Here is a 24,992-nt window from a genome sequence, read left to right on the forward strand (position 1 = left end):
TACCCCACAATACAGCAACACTCCTTGTCATGGACTGGTTTGTGTTTGTGTTTGTCCTTGTATTCTTAGATCCCCTTGTGCCAGGAGGTAGGTCATTAATGTTTGTAAATCGAACTGAAAGACCTTCAGTTACTTCAAATTGAGATGATGTTTCAAACACTAACCTGAAGTAGAGGTTCAGAATAAAATGCATGCTGCAGAAATAAGGAATAACTTGGGCAGTAACCATATTCAAAGTAGGTGATAGATACTTGTTTACAACAAAGTCTGACATGATTCAGGAACAATCAGGGTTTCAACTGAGCATTATCTTACCAACTGTCTAATCTAACTCTTTAAAAAGCAAGTCATATATTTCCTGGTTGAATGAGAGTAAACACAGGAAAATGGGAAACTGCAGCAAACAGGGAAGAGCAGGGTGCTGTATGGAAAAATGAACATTTCTTTTCCCTTTCTACATCTTATTCTGAGAAGAGTAATCAAACCACAAAACTGCTGCTTCTGTAAAGGGTAGGGTAATTTACTGCATATGGCTCCACTCACCATTCCTGTAACTCTGAAGACAAAAACTCCCTTTCCTGGTCATCACTAGCCCTAACTGTTGTCTTCTCCATTAGAATGGAAACTCCTAATGGGCAGGGACTGTCTCATTTTCGAATTTGCATCAAAGGGCTATAATACAGTTCTTGGCATGCAGTAGGCACCTAATCAGTGCTTTTTCATTCATCCCTTGGCAGAAGTTGTTTCTGAAAATAGGTGATATTATGTTGAAATCTTGTTAGTTATTGAGAAACTTAGAATCCTTCATATTTTTCTAACACCTAAATCCAAGATCTGTTTCTTGATAGAAAGATAAAAGAGATAAAGACAAAGAAGATTAAGATCTCAGGTACCCACTCTCTAAAAAAAAGCCAGAAATCTCAGTTACATATGACATAATTGTGAGAGTTGTCCCACGTATGGATTAACAGTATACAAGTCTCCATCTAAGGCATGTCTAAATTAGCTTCCACACCCAGCTGCTTAAGAAAAATACAGGGTGGGAAAGCAAAAGACTGATTTGTTACTCTGTTACAGCAAACAACTTAATTGTGTCTTGCAACCAAACAGTAGGACAGCCAAAATTTAAACTCATACAAAGCAATATGGATGGGACAGTGGAAAGAATATTATACAAATGTAAGGTTTGAGATTGGGTTCTCAGTAGCCACTACCATTTATTTAGTATTTGTAGGAACTTGGGAAGATAACTAGCCTTCTTTAAAGCCTTAATTATCTCATCTATAAAATGGAAATGGTTCTTCCTCCTTGACCATAAATGATTAGACCAATGTATCCCAAATTCCTTCTTTTCCTTTAAAATAAATAATTCTATATAATCAACATGGCATCACGAATAAAGCTCCAGATTTGGAGTCAGAAAGTTCTGAATTCAAATCTTTCCTCAGACACTAATGTGTGACCCTCAGCAAGTCACTTAATCTCTTTGGCACTCAGGGTTGTTCTGAGGATCAAATTAATGTAAAACACTTATAACCCTCAAAGAACTATATAAATGTAAATGATGGTAACAATACAGATATCTCACACTACAAAAGATTACAGAAAATAATAAGGGTGGTATAGTAGAGATTCATTTTACCACTGTAGTCAGACACCAAAAAACAGAACATACTCCCCAAATACAATAAGCTAATGCACCCCTGAAACTACATTTTGCTATTAAAATATGGGAAGAGTTTGCTAACATAAGGTTACTGATTAAAAAAATTTTTAGCCAGCATAAATGATGTGTGTGTACATCTATATGTATGTATGTATACACACATATGTGTGTGTATATATATATAATACATATATACACACAAAAAAACATTTATTAAGGACTTACTAGCTTAGTAAATGCCAGACACTATGCTAAGTGCTAAGGATGCAAAGAAAACAAAACAATGAAAAAATAAACTATTCCCTGACTTCAAGGAGCTTACATTCTAAAGCAGGAAATAACACGTACATAAATAGATGTATACAAGACACAGAGTTTAGGGGAAGGTACTCGCAATTGTAGGATCTAGAAAGGCCTCTTGTGGAAAGGAATGAACTGAGTGTTGAAGGAAGGTATCCTGAGAGGCAGGCATGAGAAGGGAGAACATTTCAGGCAAGGAGGACAGCCAACGTAAAGGCAAAGAGATGGATCTTCATGCCAGGAAAAGAAAGGAGAACAATATGGCTAAACTGTAGAGTGCATAGAGGGAGTTAAGTGTGGGTAATATAATACATATATGTGAACTCATACATGCATATAGTGACATGTGCTAAGGGAATGTCATTTGGTTGGATTAAAGATAGAAAAATAGAATATATGATGGATTCCAAATGTCACCTAGAGTTCAACCGAAGGGCAATCAGGATGGTAAAGAACCTCCATTTCATATGAGGATTTGAAAAAATCTGGGGTGCTCATGGAGGGAAAATAGTAGAGGGGAGGGGAGAGTTGGAAAAGACTTAATCTTCTTGGCCTAGTGTAAAGAACTATGTGCAACTGGCAAGAGTTGCAGAGAGGTAAACTTAGGTTTGACATAAGGAAAAACTTCCTAACAATTAGAGCTATCCAAAAGCAGAATGAGTTGCCTCCAGAGGTAATATACTCCCCTTCACTCTAGATCTTTAAGCAATGGCTGAGTGACCCATTTATCAGAAATGCTGTAGAGGAGATTCTTGTGTAGGTACCCCCTTGGACTAGGTGACCTCTTTCTGACTCCGATATTTTGTGAATCAGTTTCCTAGAAAGGTTATCCCCAAATATCTCTGGAGGTGCATTTGTGCCCTCTACCATTTTCACAGATCTCTAGAAGGATGCTTTATCAAGTAACCCACTGAAACCTGTTGTGCTAACAAACGGCTTTTATAATAATGCATGAGGACAGAGAGGATGTCAAATGCTAACTATGAATTTGGCTTGCTTTTCTGAGATATAGGATAGGTAGTCAGATTTCTTCCACCTTCTAGGTTAATTTCTTTTACACTTTTCCTCATTTTTTTTAACAAGAGAAAGACACAGAAAGAAAGAGAGAGCGAGAGAGAGACAGAGATGCAAAGGCAAACCGAGAGCGAGAGTGAGAGAGAATAGAGCAGAATTGCTGCCAATTTCCCAACAACTGTGGTAGGACCAGACAGAACCAGCAAAATGACATTTGGGTCCAGACTGTGTTTACAATTTTACCACTGCAGTAACCACTGCGGTAACTTGTCTTACCCTCAAAACCTTTTGCTTTGAAAACTTAGTGCAGAAGGAAGCTTATTTATATTCGCCTTCAGTTATAATGTATGTCAGTATCCTCTTGATATAATTGAACAAGTGCTATAATTCAGCAAAATTTGTTTCTTTAGTTGAATTCACCCCTCAGTCTCATCTTACATCCAAACAAACAAGATGATGCCATCGTACTGAAGGCAATATAATCTGCTGTATAAAGAACACAGAATCCTTTCCCTGTCCTAGGCATCATGCCACATGGCTGAGAGGTCAAAATGCAGTAGCAATCAGAGATGACCATTACTGCTTCCCAATAGAGAAGGGGCAAGAATTCAATTGTGCTCTATCTTCAGAATATTTTCCTAATAATACAAACTACTTTCAAGCAGAATTATAAATAATTCTAATTCTCTCAGGAAAAAAATAAAATAGAAAGTAATACTAAGGAGAGAGAAATATATTAGAAAGCATTGACAAGACACAAAATAACAAATTCCAAGCCAATGATGTCAAGAGGAAAAGAGGAATAGGATGAGAAATTTTTTAAAATGCACAAAGAAGGTCAGCTAGGTGGCACAATAGAGCACTGGCCCTGGAGTGAGGAGGACCTGAATTCAAATTCAGTCTCAAACACTTGACACTTACTAGCTGTGTGACCCTGGGCAAGTCACTTAATCCCAGTTGCCTCACCAAAATAAATGAATGAATGAATGAATGAATAAATGGATAGATAGATAGCTAAATGAATGAATGAATGGATAGACAGATAGATAGCTGAATGAATGAAATGAATGAATGAATGAATGAATGAATGAATGAATGAATGCACAAGGAAATGAAAGCGCAAGAACTTTGGCAGGATATCCATCCAATGTTATTAGTAAAAGCAAGGTATCAGACATCCGTGAAGCTGATTCAGTAAAAAGTTCCACTGGATCTGTCCTCAAGGAAAAAAACCTAACCCTTCTCCAGCTTCCCTTCCTCCTTCCTCCTTCCCCCCCCCAAAAAAAAAGCCTTAAGTAGAAAAGCCTGGCAAGATTTGCCTCAAAAGTGAGTTCGCTTTGCTTCTGTGTTTCCAGAACTCACTATACTCAATTACCAACAAAAGAAAAAAAAACATGGTGGGCATGAGAAGGCTGCAACACATTACATACAAAGAACTGAAGAATCAAAATAAAGCATGTCATTAAAGAAATGTATGAGTGAAAAAGAAGTGACTAGTCAGGTGGCAAGAGAAAGAGATAATCAATGAACAGTCTGTGTTCTCCAGATTCCTCTTGATGTCAAAAAACAAAAACAAGCAAACAAACAAAAAAAAAAAGAGAGCATCCCCAGCAAATTGAGTGGACCTCCTGGGGAAAATCTGTGGGAAGAAATAGACAAGAGAGTTATAGAATGAACAGACATGAATAGTCACAAGCTGCATTCTAAGAGAGTGTATTCCTATCAGTGACATCACAGAACCATTGGGGCATTTTGAGTATGAGCTAATGAAAGTTTGAAAGAGAAGAAAGGTTGTATTTTCTGCTGAGATTAAATATCAGGGAACTCCATTTTCCTCTCTGAACGGACTGGCCCCTATTAAGATGTCTGCTTATAGGTTTCCATGTGGTTGAAAGAATGTCTCCTTGTCTATAACTGAATAGTTCTATGCAAGTACTATGTGGCTAAGTAATCTTGAAAACTGGCAGGCTGATCAAATGATGGGCTCAGGTAGAAATAAATTTTTAAAAATTATTTAAAGCAATTCAATGAAACAAACATTTATTAAACATCCAATGATATAAAGATGAAAAACAGCCGTTTACCTCAAAGAATACATTCTAATCTGGGAGAAAAGACATGCACACAAATAATTATGATGCAAGGGTATGGACTGTTTCCGTTCTGACTTTTGTAACCCTGTGCTTAGCGTGGCACCTGGCCCATAGTAATTGCTTAATAAATACTTGTTGAAGTGAGTGACAGAAACAAGAGAGCCAGACAAAATGCTATGAGAAACTTGTAGATGAAGTTGAACTCTTTGCACAAAATCATGTACATGTCTAGATTATAGATATTAACAGTACTTTAGGAATATGAATTTATCTCCACAAGAATACGCCACATGGAGACTGCCTCCACAAAGGCAGCAGCATCCAGCATTCAAGTCTCAGGTTGTTACCTGAGGCAGACTGAGAGGTTAAGTGATTTGCCCAGAATCACACAGCTAGTAAGTGAATGAGGTAGGACTTGAACCCAAGTTTTCTGATTCCACTCCTACTGCTTTATCCACTGTAGCACATTACCTCTATAGTTTAGGAATACCACCAGATATGCTGATGCTGTCTTTCTATCAACAGGCCCAAATGAATGGCACCCCCAGTGATCTGCGCTAATGGGGAGGTCTCTGCTCACAGAATGCAGTCAAACGAGCTCAACTCATACTAAGACCAAGCTGGAAGGAGTTCTCCAATACTCTAAGGCATTCAATTTGCTTTTTGATTTCACATTATCATGAAGACTCATTACCAGAACTAGTGGAAAGGGCTCTTGATTTGGAGTCAAAGAGCCTAAGTTCAAAGCCCAGCTCTGTAATTTGTGTGACTTCAGCCAAGCCATTTTTTCTCTCCAGGCCTTAGTTTCCTCATTTGTAAAATATATATATATATATTATATATATATATATATATATATATATATATATTAAGGAATGGACTCAATGACCTGAGATCTCTTTCTTTCAGTTCTAAATCGACAAACACTGTGATCCTCTCTGGCAACTATCACAGCTTAAGTACTTATACCTTCTAATTTCTAATTGAAGGAATGCTGGACTTAAAAGTCAAATGTCTCGTTCTCTATGCGACCATGCTCTAGTCACAACCTCTGAAGAAGACCAAGGACATTCAGATCTGGAAAGGCCTTCAAAGGCCATTTAGTCTAACCCGTACCTGAATAAGAATATACCTAACAAGCTTACCCAAGCTTTGCTTTGAGGACCTCCAAAAAGAGGGAGTCTAGAAACTCCTAATGTTGGTAGTAGATGGGGACATTATGTAAAATGGGTATAATAACTACTTGGACTGAAGAAAAAAGTAGATAAGATATGGAAGTTATTGTCTGCCCTCCTTCCCCAAAGAATCTTCAGAATGTCCTATTGAGGATCATGTAATTGTATCCTTCACCCTTCTAGAGGTCTTGAAGGCTTAGCCCTTAAAGTGCTAACTTGCCCTTGACACATTACTTTCTTTTCTGTTTAATTTCCTTTAAGTAAATCCATTATCTAGTTTTTTGGTGAAAAATGCTCACCCTACCTGATAATTAGACTGCCATGGTCCACTTTTCTGAGCCTGTCCTCTTCAGCAAGGGTCCCAAACTAACTAAACTATTTTTTCCCGATCCAAATCTGCTTGCTGTTGGACTTCCTACCAAACTCTTGTTTCCAGCAAGCCTGTTGTCACACCTGGGACAGCAGACTCATTCTGGGACCAAAGACCATTTCACACATACAGTATTAACATACAGATGACTCCTCCAACAATAAAGGACAGGGTCATGACAACTGGCTTAGCTGATTTTTCCTTAAAAAAAATTACCAGAAGATGCTCTTAAGCAGCAAACCCTTCCAATTTGTCTAAATAAGACAATATTCAACATATAAACATTCAATATATATGCATTTTTTCCAGAATCAAATATATTGTACTAAGAGGCATCATGCTGCCACAGTGGAAAGAACAGTGAATTTTGAATCATAGGACCTGAGTTTAAATCTCCATTCTGACATCTATTACTTGTATGACCCTGAACAAGTCACTTTAGTTCTTTGGGTTCCAGTTTCCTCATCTAAACTATCTCTAAGGTCCCTTCCAAATCTAAATCTATAATTCTAAAGTCCTTTCCTGATACCTCACAGTGGCTTGGTTGATTCTCTAGCGTAGAGTTAACCTTTGGTTTTCAAATGCTATGTAAGTGAAAGACAAGCTGGCAGGAACTACACCAGACCAGAAAAGCTTACGGATCCAATAGTGCAGTGGATAGGGATCTGGGCTTGGAATCAGGAAGACTCATCTTCATGAGTTCAAATCTGTCCTCAGACACTTACCAGCCGTGTGATCCTAGGCAAGCTGCTTAACCCTGTTTGTCTCAGTTCTTCATCCGTAAAATGGGTTGGAGGAAGAAATGGCAAACCATTTCAGTATGTTTGCCAAGAAAACTGAAACAACTCAGCAACAACAGACTGCATCTGTCCACTGGAAACTGGGCTAGCTAAATTTGAAGAGATACATCACCCATTTGGCTGCAGGGAAAGTAATGTTTTGGCAATAGCAATGTTCAGTCTACTAAGTCAAAGAGAAGTAGCAATCTGCATTATCACCAAGCATTCATTAAGAGCTTAATAGATGCCAGGCACTATGCTAAGCACTGAGGATACAAAAAAAAAAGACAAAGCAATCCCCTGTTTTCAAAGAGCTTACAATCTAATTGGGGAGACAACAGGCAAACAACTATGTACAAACAAGATATAGACAGGATAACTTGGGGAGACAACAGGCATTTAGAGTGTCCAGGAAGTTTGTTGCAGGAGGTGAGATTTTAGCCAACACCTGAAGGAAGCCAAGAAAGACAAAAGTCACAGATAAAGAGGAAGAACAATAAGGTATGGGGAAGTGTCAATAAAAATGCACAGAGCGGTTAGATAGGAGTCAGGAGGCCAGCATCACTGGATCAGAGAGTATATGGAGGGGAATAAAGTCCAAGAAGACTGGAGGGACTATTCACAGTAACAAATCTCAAGTTGTTGTTTTAAAGTACAACCTTCACAAAACCCTTGTAAGAGTTACAATCATTCTCATCTATTTAAAGTCAGAGAAACAGAAGCACATAGATGTTAAATAAATTTCCTAAGCCTTTACAGAAAAAAAGAAGTCCTAAACTTCTTGACTCTTGCATTGATGGGCTGCACTGTCCTAAATTTTTCTGCTGAAAATATACAGAGAAGAAAAATATAGCATAAAGAAGAGTAGGAAGAGAAACAAGCATCCTATTAAATGGTGTTTTCAGAGTTCAAATTTAATATATAAATCATCGTGTTTTAACTGATCAGATATACCCTTGACACAAGAAACTTTCCATTGTTCTTTATGCATGGTCAGGAATACCATTATAAGTCAACCAAAAATAACTAATACTTTAAATGCAGTTCTATAACTGATGGCTTAATGGTCTCTTCTGAAAACGATATTGTCTTAAAGTATTGTAGCTTTGGAGAATCTCCATAATCTCAGTCAGAAACATACAAAAAAAATTAACATTTAGATTAGATTTGGGCATTTCAATCTATCCCCAGAAACATTTTGTTTTCTTTAATTCTAAATACAAAGCAATCTTATCAGAATGATTCTAACTTTATCACTGCAGGGTAAAGTAATGATACTACTGGCCAACTAGGAATCTGAGGCTCAGGTTCCATTATTAGAAGTGACAATCCAACTGTCTTGGTCAGACCATATCTGAAATGTCAAGTTCAATTGGATACCACATTTTATGAAGGTCACTGACTTATTGGAGCCCATCCAGGAGGGCAACCAGGATGTAAGGAAAGAGGAAACTAGAAACATCTCACCTGAAAAAAAGACTTAAGAGGGATGCAAGAACTGGCTTCATGCATTTGGAGGATAGTCATGCAGAAGAATGTTTAAATATTACTACCTGTCTCCATAAAATAGAATGGAGAATGATGGGGAGAAAATTCAGAGAAAAAATATTCCCAATGATTGGAAGCTGTCCAGAATCAGACAAATCTTCAAATAGTACCTTAGGTGTCAGAAAACAGCCTCTGCCTTCAAGCAGAGGCTGGTTGAACACTTGTCAGGTTTATGTAGATTACTGTCCAACTAAAATATAAACTACTGAGTATAGCTGGTGGAGTAAAAGCTCTGACAGGTTCTATCAAGCTATGCTTCAAGTACAAGTCTAGAGGTGGACTCCATAATCTCTGTTTGGAATAGGGATAGAGAATAGACCTGTGATTTCAGTGGCATTAGGCTATTGCTGGATTAGGAAACACTCTCTGCCAATAAAGTAATTGATAGCCTTAGAGAGCTGCCTTGAGCACTGGGAGGTTAAATGATTTTACCCAAGGTCATACAGCTAGCATGTTTCAGAAGGAGGACTTGAATTCAGGCATTCTCAATTCCAAGGCCAATTCTCTATTTACTTCACTATTATGCCTCTTGACCTCCAGGACAAAATACAAACTTCTCAACCTGGCATTTACCACCCTCCACAACCTAATTCCAACCTGCCTTTCCAGACGTACTTCATATTATTTGTTTTCATGAACACTCCATTCCATACAAATTGGACTACTTGACCCACCTCAAACTTGACTTTCCATCTCTTATTTCCATTCCTGAAGTGTCTTCATTTTCACCATCACTTTGTAGCATCCTTAGCTTTATTGAAGCCTTGTACAAGTGCCACATCCATAGACCTCAATCTCAATTTCTAGCATTCTCTCCCATTTCAAATCATCTTTTTTATTTTTTAATCTTTGTCATTATATAGCTCAGGGCTTCTTAAACTTTTTCCACTACCAGCCCCTTCAGCACTTCTTAAACCTTGGGTCACGATCCACAGTTTAAGAAGTGCTGATTATAGCCCACCCCCAGTAATGAAGAGACCAGTTTATATCTTGGAAATAAAAATCTTTGTATTTCCAGCATCCAGCAGAGTGTCTCAGCACATAATAGGTACTTTAAAAATATTTGTTGAATTGAACTTGTGTTATCTGAGAATCCGTTTAGAATGGCTCATCTACCAAGTCTGACCATAGAGTGATGAAGTCTTGACCATAGCACCATAGTAGAGGGGTTATGATTTATTTCATTGATGGGAGTATACTCACAGTAGAAATCATTAATCCTTGAAGTATTTAAGCATTTAGGAGATAACCAGGCACAAGGACCAACTACTAAACATTCACATTCAGAAAAATCTGGCAAGACTTAGATGAACCAACATGGAACGAAGTATACAGAATGAGCACAATAATTTATATGATGATTTACCATAATAGAAAGGAAAACAACTTAGACTTAAGAACTCTGTTTATTGCAGCGACCAATCATGACTTCTGAAGACTAGTGACAAAGGTTTTGTCACAGAGGTGATATACTCAAGACATAGAATAAGACATACATTTGCAGGAACCACCAATGTATGCAAATGTTTTGCTTGAGTCTACTTATTTGTTACAAGGAAAGGATCTTATTTGAGGGGGGAAGAGAGTTCATAGGTGAGGAAGCTAGTGGGTAGTAATAATGGTGTAAAGAAAGGAAAGGAAAGAGAACCACTGAAATGCATTAAAAATGAAGGCAGAAAAAAATTCAGAAAGAGGCACAGACAAGCAGGGAAGTTTTGTTATGATCATGGCACATTTAATATATTCTTTAAAATAAAACAAACTAGAAGTTCATGGTTTAATATAAAAATAAAACATAGCCAAGCCTCCACATTCCATAAAATTCAGTCAATTCTCAATTAACTATGCTATCTACACTAATGGCGGGACAGGAACAAAAGGCAGAGATAACATCAAATACAGTATTTATGTTTCATGAGTTTTTAGAATAGAGAAGTTAATTATTAATTATTAAGGTAGCATCGTTGAAGGGCAGGATTGGAACCCAGTATTTCATCTGTATGTGTTATTTCATCTGTATATAGATTAACAGAAGAAGGTATTATATCTAAGTATACTTGGTCTCTACTATATCATGCTGCCTTTCAGTTATTAAGATGATGGTGGAAAGAACACTAGACTGGGACAAGATATTTGAGTTCATGTTTTGGTTCTGTTATTAAGTCTGTCACAAATTATCAAGTCACTTCACCTTTTCTCAACTTTCACATGAGGGAATTAACAGAGAAGAAAAATTGAGAAAATGTACCTTCATTGCAGAGATGAGGGATGTGAAATACTGCAAATACTATTGGTTACTGTCAATGTATTAATTTTGCCAAACTGCTCCTCACCCCTTCTTTTATTATAAGAAATGCCTCATTGAATAGTGCGATGAGGAGGAGTATATTCAGAAATGAATGTAATATAAAAAAGGTATAATAGTTTACCTGTCAGATTTATGGAGAACAGAAGAATTTATGACCAAACAAGAGAGAGAGAACACACTATGAATTGCGAAATGGATAATTTTGATTACATTAGATTGAAAAGTTTTTGCACAAACAAAGCCAATGCAATCAGGATTAGGAGGGAAGCAGAAAACTGGGAAAGAGTTTTTATAATCAGTGTCTCTGATAAAGGCCTCACTTCTAAAATATAGAGAGAACCGAGTCAAATTTACAAGAATACAAGTCATTCCCCAATTGATAAATGGTCAAAGGATATGAACAAGCAGTTTTCAGATGAAGAAATTAAATCTATAGTCATATGAAAAAAATGCACTATTAATTAGAGAAATGCAAATTAAAACAACTCTGAGGTACCACATCACACCTATCAGATTGGCTGACATGACAAAACAGGAAAATGATAAATGCTGGAGAAGATGTGGTAAAATTGAAACACTAATGCATTGTTGATGGAGTTGTGAAATGACCAAACCATTCTGGAGAACAATTTGGAAGTATGCCCAAAGGGCTATAAAACTGTGAATATCCTTTGACTCAGCAATACCTCTTCTAGGCCTGTCTCCCAAAGAAATCATACAAATGGGAAAAGGACCCATACGTACAAAAATATTTATAATAGCTCTTTTTGTGATGGCATAGAACTGGAAATTGAGGGAGGGCCCATCAGTTGGGGAATGGCTGAACAAGTTGTGGCATATGAATGTAATGGATTGTGCTATAAGAAATGACGAGCAGGCAGACTTCAGAAAAACCTGGAAAGACTTGTACGGACTGATGCTAAGTGAAGTGAACAGAACCAGAAGAATATTGTACACAGTAACAGCCACATTATACAATGACTAACTTTGAAAGACTTATCACTTCTTATCAATGCAAGGATCTAAGACAACTCCAAAAGACTCATGATGGAAAATGCTGTCCACATGCAGAAAAAGAACATGCAGATCAAAGCATGTTATTTGCTCTCTCTTTTTTCCTTTTTTGTTTGTTTCTTCTCTCTCATGGTTTCTCCCATTGGTTCTAATTCTTCTTTAAAAGAAGACTAATGTGAAAATATGTTTAATATGAATGTATATGTAGAACCTATATCAAATTGCATGCTGTCTTGGGGTGAAGGGAAGGGAGAGATGGGGAGAAAATTTGGAACTCAAAATCTTATGGAAATGGATGTTCAAAACTAAAAATAAATAAAATTTTTAAAGTGTAAATAAAGCAAAACAAAATAATCTACAGTTTGACCTTATTTTTTTTAAGCCAGGATCTGGTTGATCCTCGATTTGCCACAATCATTCAATCAAGTATTTAACAAATGCCTACTATGTGCCAGCCATCTCGTGGTAAGGCATCCTAGAGAACTTCTAAACTGGTCCAGTCTGCTCTGATGGACAAGAGGCTAGTCCTGGCTTCCAATCTCACCTCTGATACTAGCTAAAAGATTTGGACAAGCTATGGAATGTCTCTGTGCCTCAGGCACAGAGTCTTATTAATTAAATTAGAAAGGAGCTCCATTTTGTGAAATAACAGCTCTTTAATAGGATTACTGAAATATGTGGCAAGGCTCTCCCAGATAATAGAGATTTGTCTTACAAACCCAGCTTAATGAACAAATATCCCAACCTTAATAGAATCATAGCACTTGAAAGAAGAAAGGAACCTTGAGAAAACATCTAGTCCAACTCTTTTCCCTTCTGTTTCACAGAAAAGGAGACTGAGGCAAGAGGAATAAGTCTAGCTGAGACAGATTGATTTTAGTAATTAGACCTCAGGTTTCTTGAGTCCTGGGACAACGATCATTCTGCATTTGGTTGCTTTTCTCAGTGAAAACAACATTTAGAAAATGAAAACACCATTAAAGATCAATGACCAGACCCAAATGGTACAACAATTACAAGTTTAGGGAAGTCCACCCTAAAAAAAATGAGGCTTACAAAGAATATAGGGCTCGAAGATTCAGAGCTGGAAGGGGTCCTGGACCAACCTGCGTATTATACAAGCGAGGAATCTGAAGTTAGAGGTTAAGTAACTTTCCCAAAGTCACACAGGTGCTGTCAGAATTGAGATTTCATGACCCCAGAAACAATGCTTCTGCACTGGATAGTAGTTAAAAGTACTAAAACTCACATTAATATGAAGCTAAACCCATACACCTTAAACCAGTACATATAAGTGAATTACATTTTTGTTAAACATTCTATTTTAACTCTCTCTGTAATTGGCCTGTGGCAAGTCTCCTGAGCAACATAGACTGTTTATTGAATGACTGGCAGAGATAAGACTTGTAGAAGATGAGCAGGCTAGGATAGGTCGTGACCTACAAGGCTAGGAGTCCTCATATCAATGAGATGAGACGCGCTGAAGAACTAAAACTTACAGAGTAAGTGAGCACGTTACATGCCTTCAGTTACAGCAGCCAAAAGCAACTACATTTCCAAGTAACAATACAGGACATCACAACTCTGAATGGGTGACACTAGTCACCCATTGTGGTGGTTTACCCTCTGCCTCGTTGTGAGGCACAGTTTTCACAACACAAGAGTTTTCATTTAATTTTAGTGGCTAGAACAGGCTTAACTGAAACACATATATCAAGTCACTTAACTTCTCTAGGCCTCAGTTTCCACATCTGTAAAATGGGAAGAATGGGCTGTTATGGTCTCTGGTTCCATATCTATGATGATCCAATCCTATGATCCTCAATCAATTCATGAGGTACATTTTCCAGATAAGGAATAATCAATGGAGAGACAGAAGAGTCATGGTGGTTTACAATATAATGTGTAAATACAGAATAACAGTAGACTTCTGATTTCCATTTCTAAAGATTCTCCAAGTTATCTGAGAGGTCAAGTAAAGAAGAGAAAAAAAGAAAAAGAAAACTGGGGCACACACATTGCCTTTGTTATTCAAGTACAATGGAATTGGTGATTGAGTGTTCCAGGCCATGCCACTGTCTCCAGGGTTGTTACTTTCTATTTCATCACAGAAATCCAGGCAGACATTTAAGAAAGACAATATCCTCCAAACTGAAAATCTCCTGGGACAAATGAAACAGAGTACAGGACAAATCAAAACTGAATGAGGGAGATAAACAAAACTTCTGTCTAGCTTTAAAAAGAATTGAATCAGGTCAAATGAAGTCTCCATTTAGGCAACTCTGTAGAGTGATTTTTAGTGTCACTGTATCAAACGCAAACACTTCATAAATAGCTGGTTAAAATGTAGATGTTAAATAACTTTAGACCTAAGTTTGTTATACTGGCTATGAAATTCAAATATGCAAAAGACAGTTTTTCTTTAATTTCTTTAATTTCTTCAGAAGTTTCCATTTTCAGATAAAACTTGGGCAGTTTTTCTTTAAAAATCATGCATTCAACAGATGCTACACAGTACTTGGTGATGGTGAATTTCTTTTCATTTAAAAATTAAGTTTTATTGATGCCTATTTTTTTAAATCATAGACATTTATGTAAATAACCTCTCCCCAACCCCACTTAACTAGCTGGGGAACAAACAAAAACATTAACAGTTACCACACTTGACACTTTCTGAGTAGTCACCTACCTCTGTCATGAGAAGGGGGCATACGTTTCATTACTAATAGTAAATTCTACAGTTAACATAAAGTCTGTGATATGAATAAACCTCAAAAAATGCCAATAGATTGTCCTAATTCTTTGGTGTGCCTGGAATTATTTTACCTTGAGTACTGGCTGAAAACTAGATTTGGCTAAGTCTAATTTGTGTGTAGATATACACAGAGTTGTGTATACATGTATATGTGGTCATAGTATTTACTGTATTTTAGTGGGATTTAACCTATACATTTACACATGTGTGCACATGCATCTGTGTCCATGTTAAGTCCAATTGAAGTCTGAAGCCACGTACAGAGCGCTAGATCTCTAGGTTCACATCTTTCCTTAGACATTTACTGGTTATGTGACCATAGGCAAGTTACTTCACATTTCAGTTTCCTTATCTGTAAAATGAGGCTATTACTTAGCTGGGTGATATAGCAAATAGAGACCCAGAATTCAAATAAGACCTCAGACTAGCTGTGTAACCCTTGGCAAGTCATTTAACCCTGTTTGCCTTAGTTCTGGTTAAGATGAGCTAGAAAAGGAAATGATAAACCACTCCAGTATCTTTGCCAAGAAAAACCCCAAATGCAGTCATGGAGAATCAAACACAACTGAAAAGACTAAACAACAACCTACCTCCCAGAACTGTTATAAAGCACAAATAACAAAATCAAAACATTTTACAAACTTTAATACACTATACAAATAAGTTATTATTAAAAATACCAATGTTACACTCAATAGGAATTTAATTTGAAAATCTCACAGATTCCCCCCACTACACACACACACACACACCCCATTCAAATAAATGAATTTCTATCATTAATCTTAAGTCAAGAACAAATCAACAAAATAATATCATCTTCACTTTAGGATTTACAAAACACTTTTCTACACTATTATCTCCTCTGATTCTCAGGAGCACCCTGTTTCACAAAGCTCTTTACAAATGAGAAAACCAAGGCCCTGAGAGGAGTAACTTGCTTGAGGTCCAGGTAGAAAGTAATTGGCAGAGCTGCGATTCAAAAACAGGTCTTCAGACTCTCAAATTCAGTTCATTTTAACTACATCCCACTGTCTGATGATGCAACTTTAATGGGAACTGAAGATGCTGACAGTTCAGAGACATATCCTTTCAATCTCCAGGGAGAAAAACCAGGGGTTGGCTTTCCCAGAGTATGTCTAGTTTAATCTAAAATGCCAAACTCTTTTATCAGTAAGCTTGAGACAACAGCTTTTCAAATGAATTAACTCAACTTTCCCTCCTCAAAACTTCAATTCTTAGTGGAACCAAGAATTCTTTCTGATTACAGAATTTTTCTCATTGCAACACTCTCCCTCGATATCTGATCTGAGAGCCTAGAACACATAACATTAAAGCCAGAAGGGATATTAGATGTCACGCTATCTGGTATCACTTTACAGATGAAGAAACTGAGGCCCACAGTGGGGTTGCTGACTTTCCCAAAGCCATACAGTAGCAGAGTACAGAATGGAACCCAGGCTTCCTGTTTTCTAATTCAGATGCCTTTCTTCTTACCACAAACTTGGTTGACACCTCTATCAGTGAACCAGGCAGCCATTGGGTACTTTAAATATGAAGGGGCAAGGAAGTTAGCCACCATGATACAGCAGATACCAAGCTGAGCTTGGATTTAGGAAGATGTGAGTTCAAATCTCAATTCTGAAACTGACTAGCTCAGCAACTCTGAGCAAGTCACTTAACTAAGAGCTATTATTCAAAAAAGGTTGTGGTCTCAGTGGAGGGTGCTCCCATATAGGGAGTTTCCTAGGAAATTAAGATCTTTTGTGTGTGCCTACATACATTGTGTATATATGATTACTCAATTAAAAAAAAACAAATTAATGGACTGGCATTCACCTCTGGAACAAATAACAACAGGCTTGAAAGGCACTTTTCTCACAACAACCTTGTGAGACTGGTAAAGCATGTAATAATATCCCAATATTATGAATAAGAAAACTGAAGCTGAGAAAAGTAAAAGATACAGGCCTAGGTCACATAGCTTATAAGTAGTTTAGCCAGAGTTCTAATCCAGATTTTTTGACTCTCAGTCCAGTGGTCTTTCCACATCACACAAATTTCATGCAGCAAATTTATGTTTGGTGATAATAGAAGGTGGGAACTAGACCTGTGAGTTCCTGGCTAGAGGGAACTACCAGGTGGGTAAACTTACTCTACCAGTGCAGCCCAACACTTTCTCTGTACTGTGTAGTCTTAGAGACCTGATTGGGGGACTGAGAAATTGAGGGACTCACCCAGGGTAACACAGCCAGTATTTGTCAGAGACTGGATTTAAAGCCAGGTCTTCTGTCTTCAAGGCCAGCTCCCTATGCTACTACTACTGTTGCTACATTTGTAATAACATTGGAATTAAATTCCATCATCATTCCATCAACAAAATTAGTGATGCCAAAGAAGAGGGAATTGTAGATGGCAGGAGAAACCTGATACGGACTTATAAACTTCCTAAATCAATTAGTTTAATCTACATAAGGCTAATTCACAATCAATCATAGATTTTGTTTATAACTGAAAGAGATCTTGAAGGTCATCTAATTCAACCCCATTATTTTGCAGCTAGCAGACAAGTGAAGAAAAGGAACGTGACTTGTCCAATTTCACACCAGTAACAATAGCAGAGGTAAGATTCAAATCCAGATTCCTTTGCTTCCCAATCCAGTGTTCTTTCCACTACATCATCCTACCTCCCAATTTGTGATTACCCAAATAATTTTTTTCAATTTCTTATCAACATAATCGAGTTGAGGTGATGAAATCCTCTGCTGAAATTATCAGTTTCTTAGTTTTGAGCTTTACTTTTATTCACCTACAGCTTTTCCCAACAAAAGAAGGCCTTAATCCAAAATGCACAATTATTTCCCCCAACCAAAAGCAGAGGAGGAAAAAATAGCAAATAAAATGGGATTAGAAAGCAGAAGTGTAAATTAGTTTAGGCTAGACTCCCTGTATCAAGTAACAGTGAACAAGCCAGAAAGTAATCATTGAATGGAGAAGTTGGACAATTTTCCAGCTTAGCACACAGAAAGCACTTAATAAAGGCCTACTGACTGACTTCTGAAATAGATCTTTTCAATATAGCTTTAATAAGTATATTAAAAGTGCTGTGAATTCTCAGATAAGATACATCTATTTTCAAATATGACTTCCAAGAAATATGAGTGAAAAGGAACTGGCTTTTGAACACTGTCACTTGGGATTATGGGCATCCTTGCCCTCTCCTTACTCATATGTAATCAAGAGTTAACTATATATAGAAAGGAGCAGCTAGGTAGCAAGGTGGATAGAGTGCCAGGCTTGAAGTCAGGAAGATTCATTTTCCTGAGTTCAGATCTGGCCTCAGACACTTTACAGCTGTGTGAACCTAAGCAAGTCACTTAACTTTGTTTCCCTCAGTTTCCTTGTCTGTAAAACAAGCTGAAGGAAATAGTAAACCCAAAAGGGGTCAACAGAGTCTCAGAAACAAATGAAAAATGACTGAACAATAACATATACAAAAACATAAGTACATGGATCTTAGGTTCATAGACTAAGGGATTCAAGGGACTTCAGAGGTCATTTAGTCCAAATCTGTCATTTTACAGATGAGGAAACTGAGGCCTAAGTACTTGAACAAGATCATGCATCAAGTAGTAAGCAAGCAAGCTGGGATTCGAACCTAAGTACTTGACTCCAAATTCAACACTTTCCACCATACCATACTGGAGGTTAGGATCAATATAATCTAACTCTGTCTCATCTTCCTGGATGCCATATAAACATGGAACCCGGTTTTCATCCCTCAATATCATTGTTTCAACCTTCTCATTTCCACTTCACGCACAACAGTTCCAGCAAAATGGATTACTCATCATCCCTTTCCCATCTAAAACCCCGTTTTTACCTACATAGTAAACCAATCTTGGAATATCTGCCTAACTCCTATTGAAATCCTTCCCTTCCTCCAAGGCTCAATTCAGGTCTTCCTGAATTTCCAGAGGTCCCCAGGAATAAGAAAAAAACTTTCCCTTCTCATATCTTTCAAATCACTGACATGGCTCTCTCCAATGAACTTATAATTGACATTACTGTTACTGGTCCAGCCATTCTGGTCTACTTGCCATTCCTCACACATGATCTTGCCACCATACCTCTACGACTGCTCACCATACCCAGAATGCACTCTCTCCTCACCTTTAACTTTTGGTGTTAACTTTTAGAATCCCTACTTTCATTCAAAATTTAGCTCAAGTGTCACTTTCTATATAAAGCTTTTTCTGATTCCTTGAGTCCCACGATCCCCCGTGTCAGCATTACTTTGTGTCAATCTTGTACGTACTTTTAATTTGTTCGTGTTGTCTCCCATATTACAATGTAAGCTCCTACAAGGTAGAGACTTTCACTTCATTCTTTTTATCTCCTCACTTAGCCCAAAGCATAGGCACACAGTAGGTGCTTAATCCACATTTAAAGATTATCTTATTTTCCCTTCTGGATTGTAAAATTCTTGAGGGCAGGGACTTAATCTTGTTTCTTCACTGTATCCTCTTTTTGTTGAAGAACTGAAAAAGACAAACACCTCTTCAACTAAAATAAAGTGACCTTTTTTCTGTAGTCCTGGGATCCCTGTGTTGAATGAAATAAAGTTGAACATCTAGAGGTTATTCTTTCAGAGTAACCATCTACTGTCTCCAATGGTCTTTACCTGTAATTCTGCACCCGTCTACTTTCTGCAGGTACAGATATATATCGACACTATTACTCACAAATAAAATGGCTTTACTCAGAAAAACCTGTATCATACTCCTAGATGTGTGTGATCTAAACTCACAGATGCTCCATTGAAAGAGACACACCAGAGAGTTTTAAGGATAATGATCAAATAAGTAAAGCATGTTCCAAGTACAGTACATTAAAGCGTTATTCATCAGATGACATCTCATTCATGAAATCTTCAGTTCTCCTCTACCTCAAATACCACTTTATTTTGTACTTCTTTAAAACACTTATGGCAAGTGGGTAGCACACTGGATAGACTGCTAGCCTGGAGTCAGGAAGACTCAGCTTTATGAGCTCAAATTTGGCTTCAGACACTGGCTGTGTGACATTTAACTCTATTTGCCTCAGTTTCCTCATCTGTAAAATGAGCTGGAGAAGGAAATGGGAAATACTCCAATATCTTTGCCAAGAAAACCCCTAATGGGGTCATGAAGAGTCAGACATGACTGAAAAACAACCAAACAACAAAAAATGCTTAAGATATGTTTGTATATTATAGTCATCTGTATTATATGCCCCAAATCACTGTAAGTAACCTCTCTGGACCTCAGTTTTGTCATCATAAGATCACAGATTTAGATCTGGAAGACCCCTTAGAGGATGTGTGATCCAATCCATTCATTTTACAGAGAAGCAAATTGAGGACTAAGGGAAGTTAAGAGACTTGCTCAAGGTCACAAAGGCGACAGGCAGGAGACACTGGAATTTGAACCCAGGCCATTTGACTCCAAATTCTTCCCACTGTAAGTAGCGGTATCCTAGCAGAACAACCTCATATGTAAAACAAGTGGATTCACCTAGAAGACCTCTCAAGGCCTCCTGCAGTTCTCAGCCTTTGATTTTGTGAATAAATTCGAAGAGAATCCAGGAATTATACCTTTTCTAAGTTTTTAATCTCCCAAAGGCCAAGCATAGGGCTCTGGCACAGTAGCCACTCAAGTGTTTGCTGAGTGAATAACTAAATGGTATAAGGGATGTACAGATCTCTGTAGAGAAAGTTGCTTCTCTGTATTGGTTTGTGCTTCATTCATTCATTCTGAATTTATTAATGTACCAGGTACTGTGCTGGTCACTGGGGATACAGAGACAAAAACTAAACAGTTCTTGCCCTCAAGGAGCTTACATTCTACCAGGAAGAAACAACATGTATACATATAACTGTGTATACAGAATAAATGAAAGTAATTGAGGGTACACTGGGGCCTAAGGTGGGGGGGAGGGGGAAATCAGGAAATAGAAGATGGTATTTGAGCTGATCTTTGAAACATAATAAAGAACTTTAAGGTAAATATTGGATCGCAGTCTGCTCGGCACCAAAGGGGTTTTACAAGTTCAAACAGAACATATGCGTGTTTTAGACACAGTACGCAAAGGAGCACACACATGAAGCTTCAATAGCTGGGAAAGCCATAGGGGAAACACCACACAAGAGGATGGAGAGTTAGCAAATGGAAGGGAATTCGCTCTATAAGTTTCCCTGCTGTTCCACCTGCTCCACCACAGCATCCTGCGGCAGCACCCGAGGAGTGGCCACCTGCCACTTTCTTACCTTCAACCAGCTCCTCCAGACTGGTGAGTTTCCGGCTGCCATCAATGGTGTAAATGGTTCGGACTCCCTGAGGCAGGTTCACATTGTCTGATAGGGAGCGGGTGAGCTCCATGAGGAGGGCATCGAAGGACCTAAAGCGATCGCTGGAGATGGCATACACCAAGCCCTTGAAGTACCTGTCCCCATTCCGGTAGAATCGGGCCTTCTTGGCTTTCTTTTCGGAGCTGAGGGCCTGCAGGGTCCGGGTGCGGTAGAAACTGCAGTGGGCACTGTGTGCAGGGCTCGGGATGAGCCCATTCCCCTTGGGGCCTGAGCTGCTGCTGCCCCCTGAGGAGCTGGGCCCCCCTCTCCTGGAGCCTGGCCGCTGCCTTTTGTCCCTCTCCTCAAAATGTTCCAGCTCAATACTCCGTGTGTTGGCCATTGAAATGGTAGGAAAGCCCCTAAGCCTCTCACCAAAAATATGCCAACCAAATCTCCTCAGACACTTAAGTCACAAAGGCACTCTGTCCGAATGCACCTCAAGGCTCTGAGGCCCCTAGGTCCAGCATACTACGCCTTTCTCCTGGGTGATGGCTTTGAGGGGTGTAAACGGAGCTGCAGCCAAATAAGCGAGCCTGCCTGGCTCAGGATACGGCCCGGCTCTACAAGTGCCAGCTGTGCCTGGTGGTGCCCATTGTAGCCTCCCTCCCAATCTCCCTGACGCCCCCACACGCATACACAATACTCCCCAAAGCCTCCTAACTCCAGCTGACTGCAACAGCCTCGGGAGGAGCTAGGTTGCTCTGAGCAAGGCTACAAACTTCCGAGGCCGGCCCCGGGCTCACTGCCCTTTCCGCCCCCCCTGCCCACGTAGGCACACAAACACACACAATGCCCCACGGGGGTGTTGCAAGCTAACGACCCTGCTCTGCCGCTCTTTAAAGAGGAGGGGAGGGTGGGCAGGGAGTCCTGGGAGAGACGCATCCAATGTGCCCGCGCGCGAGCGCGTCACGCGCCCCCGCCCACCCCACCGCGGCCCGGGGACGCCAGCTCTGCCTCCCAATCCCGTGCTCGGTGGCGTGCGGCTACCCGGCGTGGCAAGCGCCCCAAGGCCTCAGACCACCCTAGGGATGCCTTCGGGCCGCGGCCTGACCCACCCAACCTTCACTCACAGCCCTTCCCCTGGGGCGCGGGAGCCTGGGTGGTGCGGGGGCAGGGCAACCGCTCGTGCAAGCCTAGAGAAACCTGCAGCCCTGGCAATGCCCCACGACCTCACCACCTCTTCAAATAAATAAATAAATGAACAGACCCCGTTAATAGAGGGAATAATGAAAATTCAAATCCCGCTGATTTCCAGGCGAGCATCAGTGCAAAGGGCACGGCCCGGCAAACAAACGCACCCCTCCCCCCCTTCTCCCTCCCCTCTCTGGCTCGCGGTTTCCCACCCACGGCTACCCTCGGTCTAGGCTGGAGGCGGCTTCTAGCCCCGGTGCCCGCCTGCCCGCCCGCGCTGAGGCTACGATAGGAGGAGGAAGCCGCACGCCGGTCCGCACTAAAGGCAATGCAGAGCAGGAGGAACGGGCTTCTCCTGGGTCCTAGGAAGCCTCACGCCTCCTACTCTGACATCTACTCTAGCTCAGCATTGTAATGAGCGCAGAAGCAGCTGCACATGCTCCTCCAGCGGATCAACGTAAAAGAGCTCGGATTAGAGAAAGAGGAAAAAAAAAAACCCAACCACACACATACACAAACAACTACAAAGGAAGGAGACTCAAGGGCAGGGCGCACATCCCTTGCTAGGAACCAGTGGTGGAACTAACGGATCTCAAAGGCAGGTCAGCAAACAGAAAAGATGACGTTTGAATTAGGACAGAATCCATTTATGAATAAAAGGATGAAAAAGATTGAAAGATTTGAATCATTTACATATGTAATGTGTATATATCACATAGGTAATTTCATTGCCAATTTCCCTAAAGGCTTTTCTGATTGTCATGTTCATTTTTAAGGCAGGAAGTCACTGTTTTCCGGTGCCTCTTAAAAAAAAAAAAAACTCTGCAGAATTAGACCTGATAAGCCATTAATCCATTTAATAATTTTCCACCACAGTTCTATTTTGATGCCCCATTTTGGCAGGGAGGTGCTTTTTGGCTGTGCCAAAAGAATGCAAACTCTGACATGTTAGTGAAAAAAAAACAGGATTTAGAGCTGAACTATACCTTGCAATTCAACCCCTTCCTTTAAAAAAATTTTTTTTCAATGAACAAAAATCTATGTTCTCTCCATCCCACATCCTCCCATTAAAAAAAAACCATTTGTAACAAATACATATAGTAAAGCAAAATTAATTTCCACATTGGCCATGCCAGAAATTATGTTCCTCATTTTGCACCCTGAGTCCTCTGGAATGATGGTTGCTAATTGCATTAATTCTTAGTTCTTAAGCATTTCAAAGTCATTTGCCCTTACAATGTTGTTATTGTATAGACTGTTCTGTTGGTTCTGCTCATTTCCCTCTGCATCAATTCATACAAATCTTCATAAGTTTCCCTGTCAGTTCACTAGCATTTTTACATGCCTGCTATATGCCAAGCACTGTACTAAGCACTAGGGATACAAAGAAAGGCAAAAAACAACAAACAAACAAAAACACCAGTTTTGTGAGAAGGGGGGGCGATATGGTAAGATTTATGTTTTAGGAAGAACAATGAATGGATAGGAGTGGGGAGAAACTTGAAGTAGGGAGACCAGCCAGAAGGGTATTTGTAATAGTTCAGGTGTGAGATGATAAGGGCCTACACCAGAATAGGTGTTGCAGTTTTAGAGGAGAGAAGGGGGGCATATAGGAGAGATGTTGTGAAGGTAGAAATGACAGATCTTGATAACTGGTTGTATATGAAGAGTGAAGGAGAGTGAAGAGTCAAGGTTAACACAAAGGTTTCAAGCCCAGGGAACTGAGGATGGTGGCTTCCTCAAGAGTGAGAGTGAAGTTAGAAAGAGAGGAGGTTTTAGGAGGAAAGATAAATTCTCTTTGGGACATGAGTTTAAAATGTCTGTGGGACATCTAGTTTGAAATATACAGTAGGCAACTGCAGATGTGAGACTGGAGGTTAGCAGAGAGGTTAAGGCTAGTTAAGGAGATACAAGAATCATCAGCATAGAGATGATAATTGAATCTAGGGAAGCTGATAAGATTCAGTGAAACAGTATATAAGAAAAGCCCAGGGAAACCCACAGTTAAGGGACATGACCTGGATGAAGATGCAGCAAAGGAGGCAAAGAAGAAGCAAACAGCTAGGAGGAAAATCAGGAGAAGCAATAGGATAAAAACCTAGCATCAAGAAGAAGAGGTTGATCAACAGAGTCCAAGGCTGCAGAAAGTTCAAGAAGCACGAGAGTTAAGAAAAAGCTATTAGATTTGGCAATTTAGAAATCATTGGTAACACTGGGGAGAGTAGTTTCAGTTTAATAATGAGGTCAGAAGCCAAACTTTGTGAGTTAAGAAGAGAGGAAAGGAAGTAGACATCGCCCATTGTAGAGGCCTTCTCAAGGAGTTTAACCACCAAAGGGAGGGGAGCTATAGCATGATAACTAGCAAGGACAAACAAATCTACTGAGTGTTTTTTTGAGAATGGGGGGTGGAGAAAGGAGGGAAACAGCCAGTAGACAGGAGGATATTGAAGA

The 24,992-nt window shown here is 39.3% G+C and overlaps 1 protein-coding gene across 5 annotated transcripts in view; it reads right to left on the reverse strand.

The window, feature by feature from the left end:
- Nucleotides 1–22,923, reverse strand: part of DCLK2 (doublecortin like kinase 2) — a 212,427-nt gene extending 189,504 nt beyond the window's left edge. For 2 of the 5 annotated variants that reach the window (XR_002326070.2, XM_078148465.1), the window contains exon 1: nt 21,330–22,914. Coding sequence is in view for 4 of the 5 variants with exons in the window: in XM_078148465.1 (XP_078004591.1) it covers nt 21,330–21,750 (421 nt within the window). In the remaining variant the exon portion in view is untranslated. Of the gene's footprint in view, nt 1–21,329 lie in introns of all 5 variants that reach the window. The other 3 variants (XM_078148463.1, XM_020994007.2, XM_078148464.1) reach the window with 3 other exon arrangements.
- Between the last annotated feature and the right edge of the window lie 2,069 nt (nt 22,924–24,992).

This window comes from Phascolarctos cinereus, unplaced genomic scaffold (genome assembly GCF_003287225.1).
Source record: "Phascolarctos cinereus isolate Bilbo 61053 unplaced genomic scaffold, phaCin_HiC Scaffold_9;HRSCAF=440, whole genome shotgun sequence".
Lineage (NCBI taxonomy): Eukaryota > Metazoa > Chordata > Mammalia > Diprotodontia > Phascolarctidae > Phascolarctos > Phascolarctos cinereus.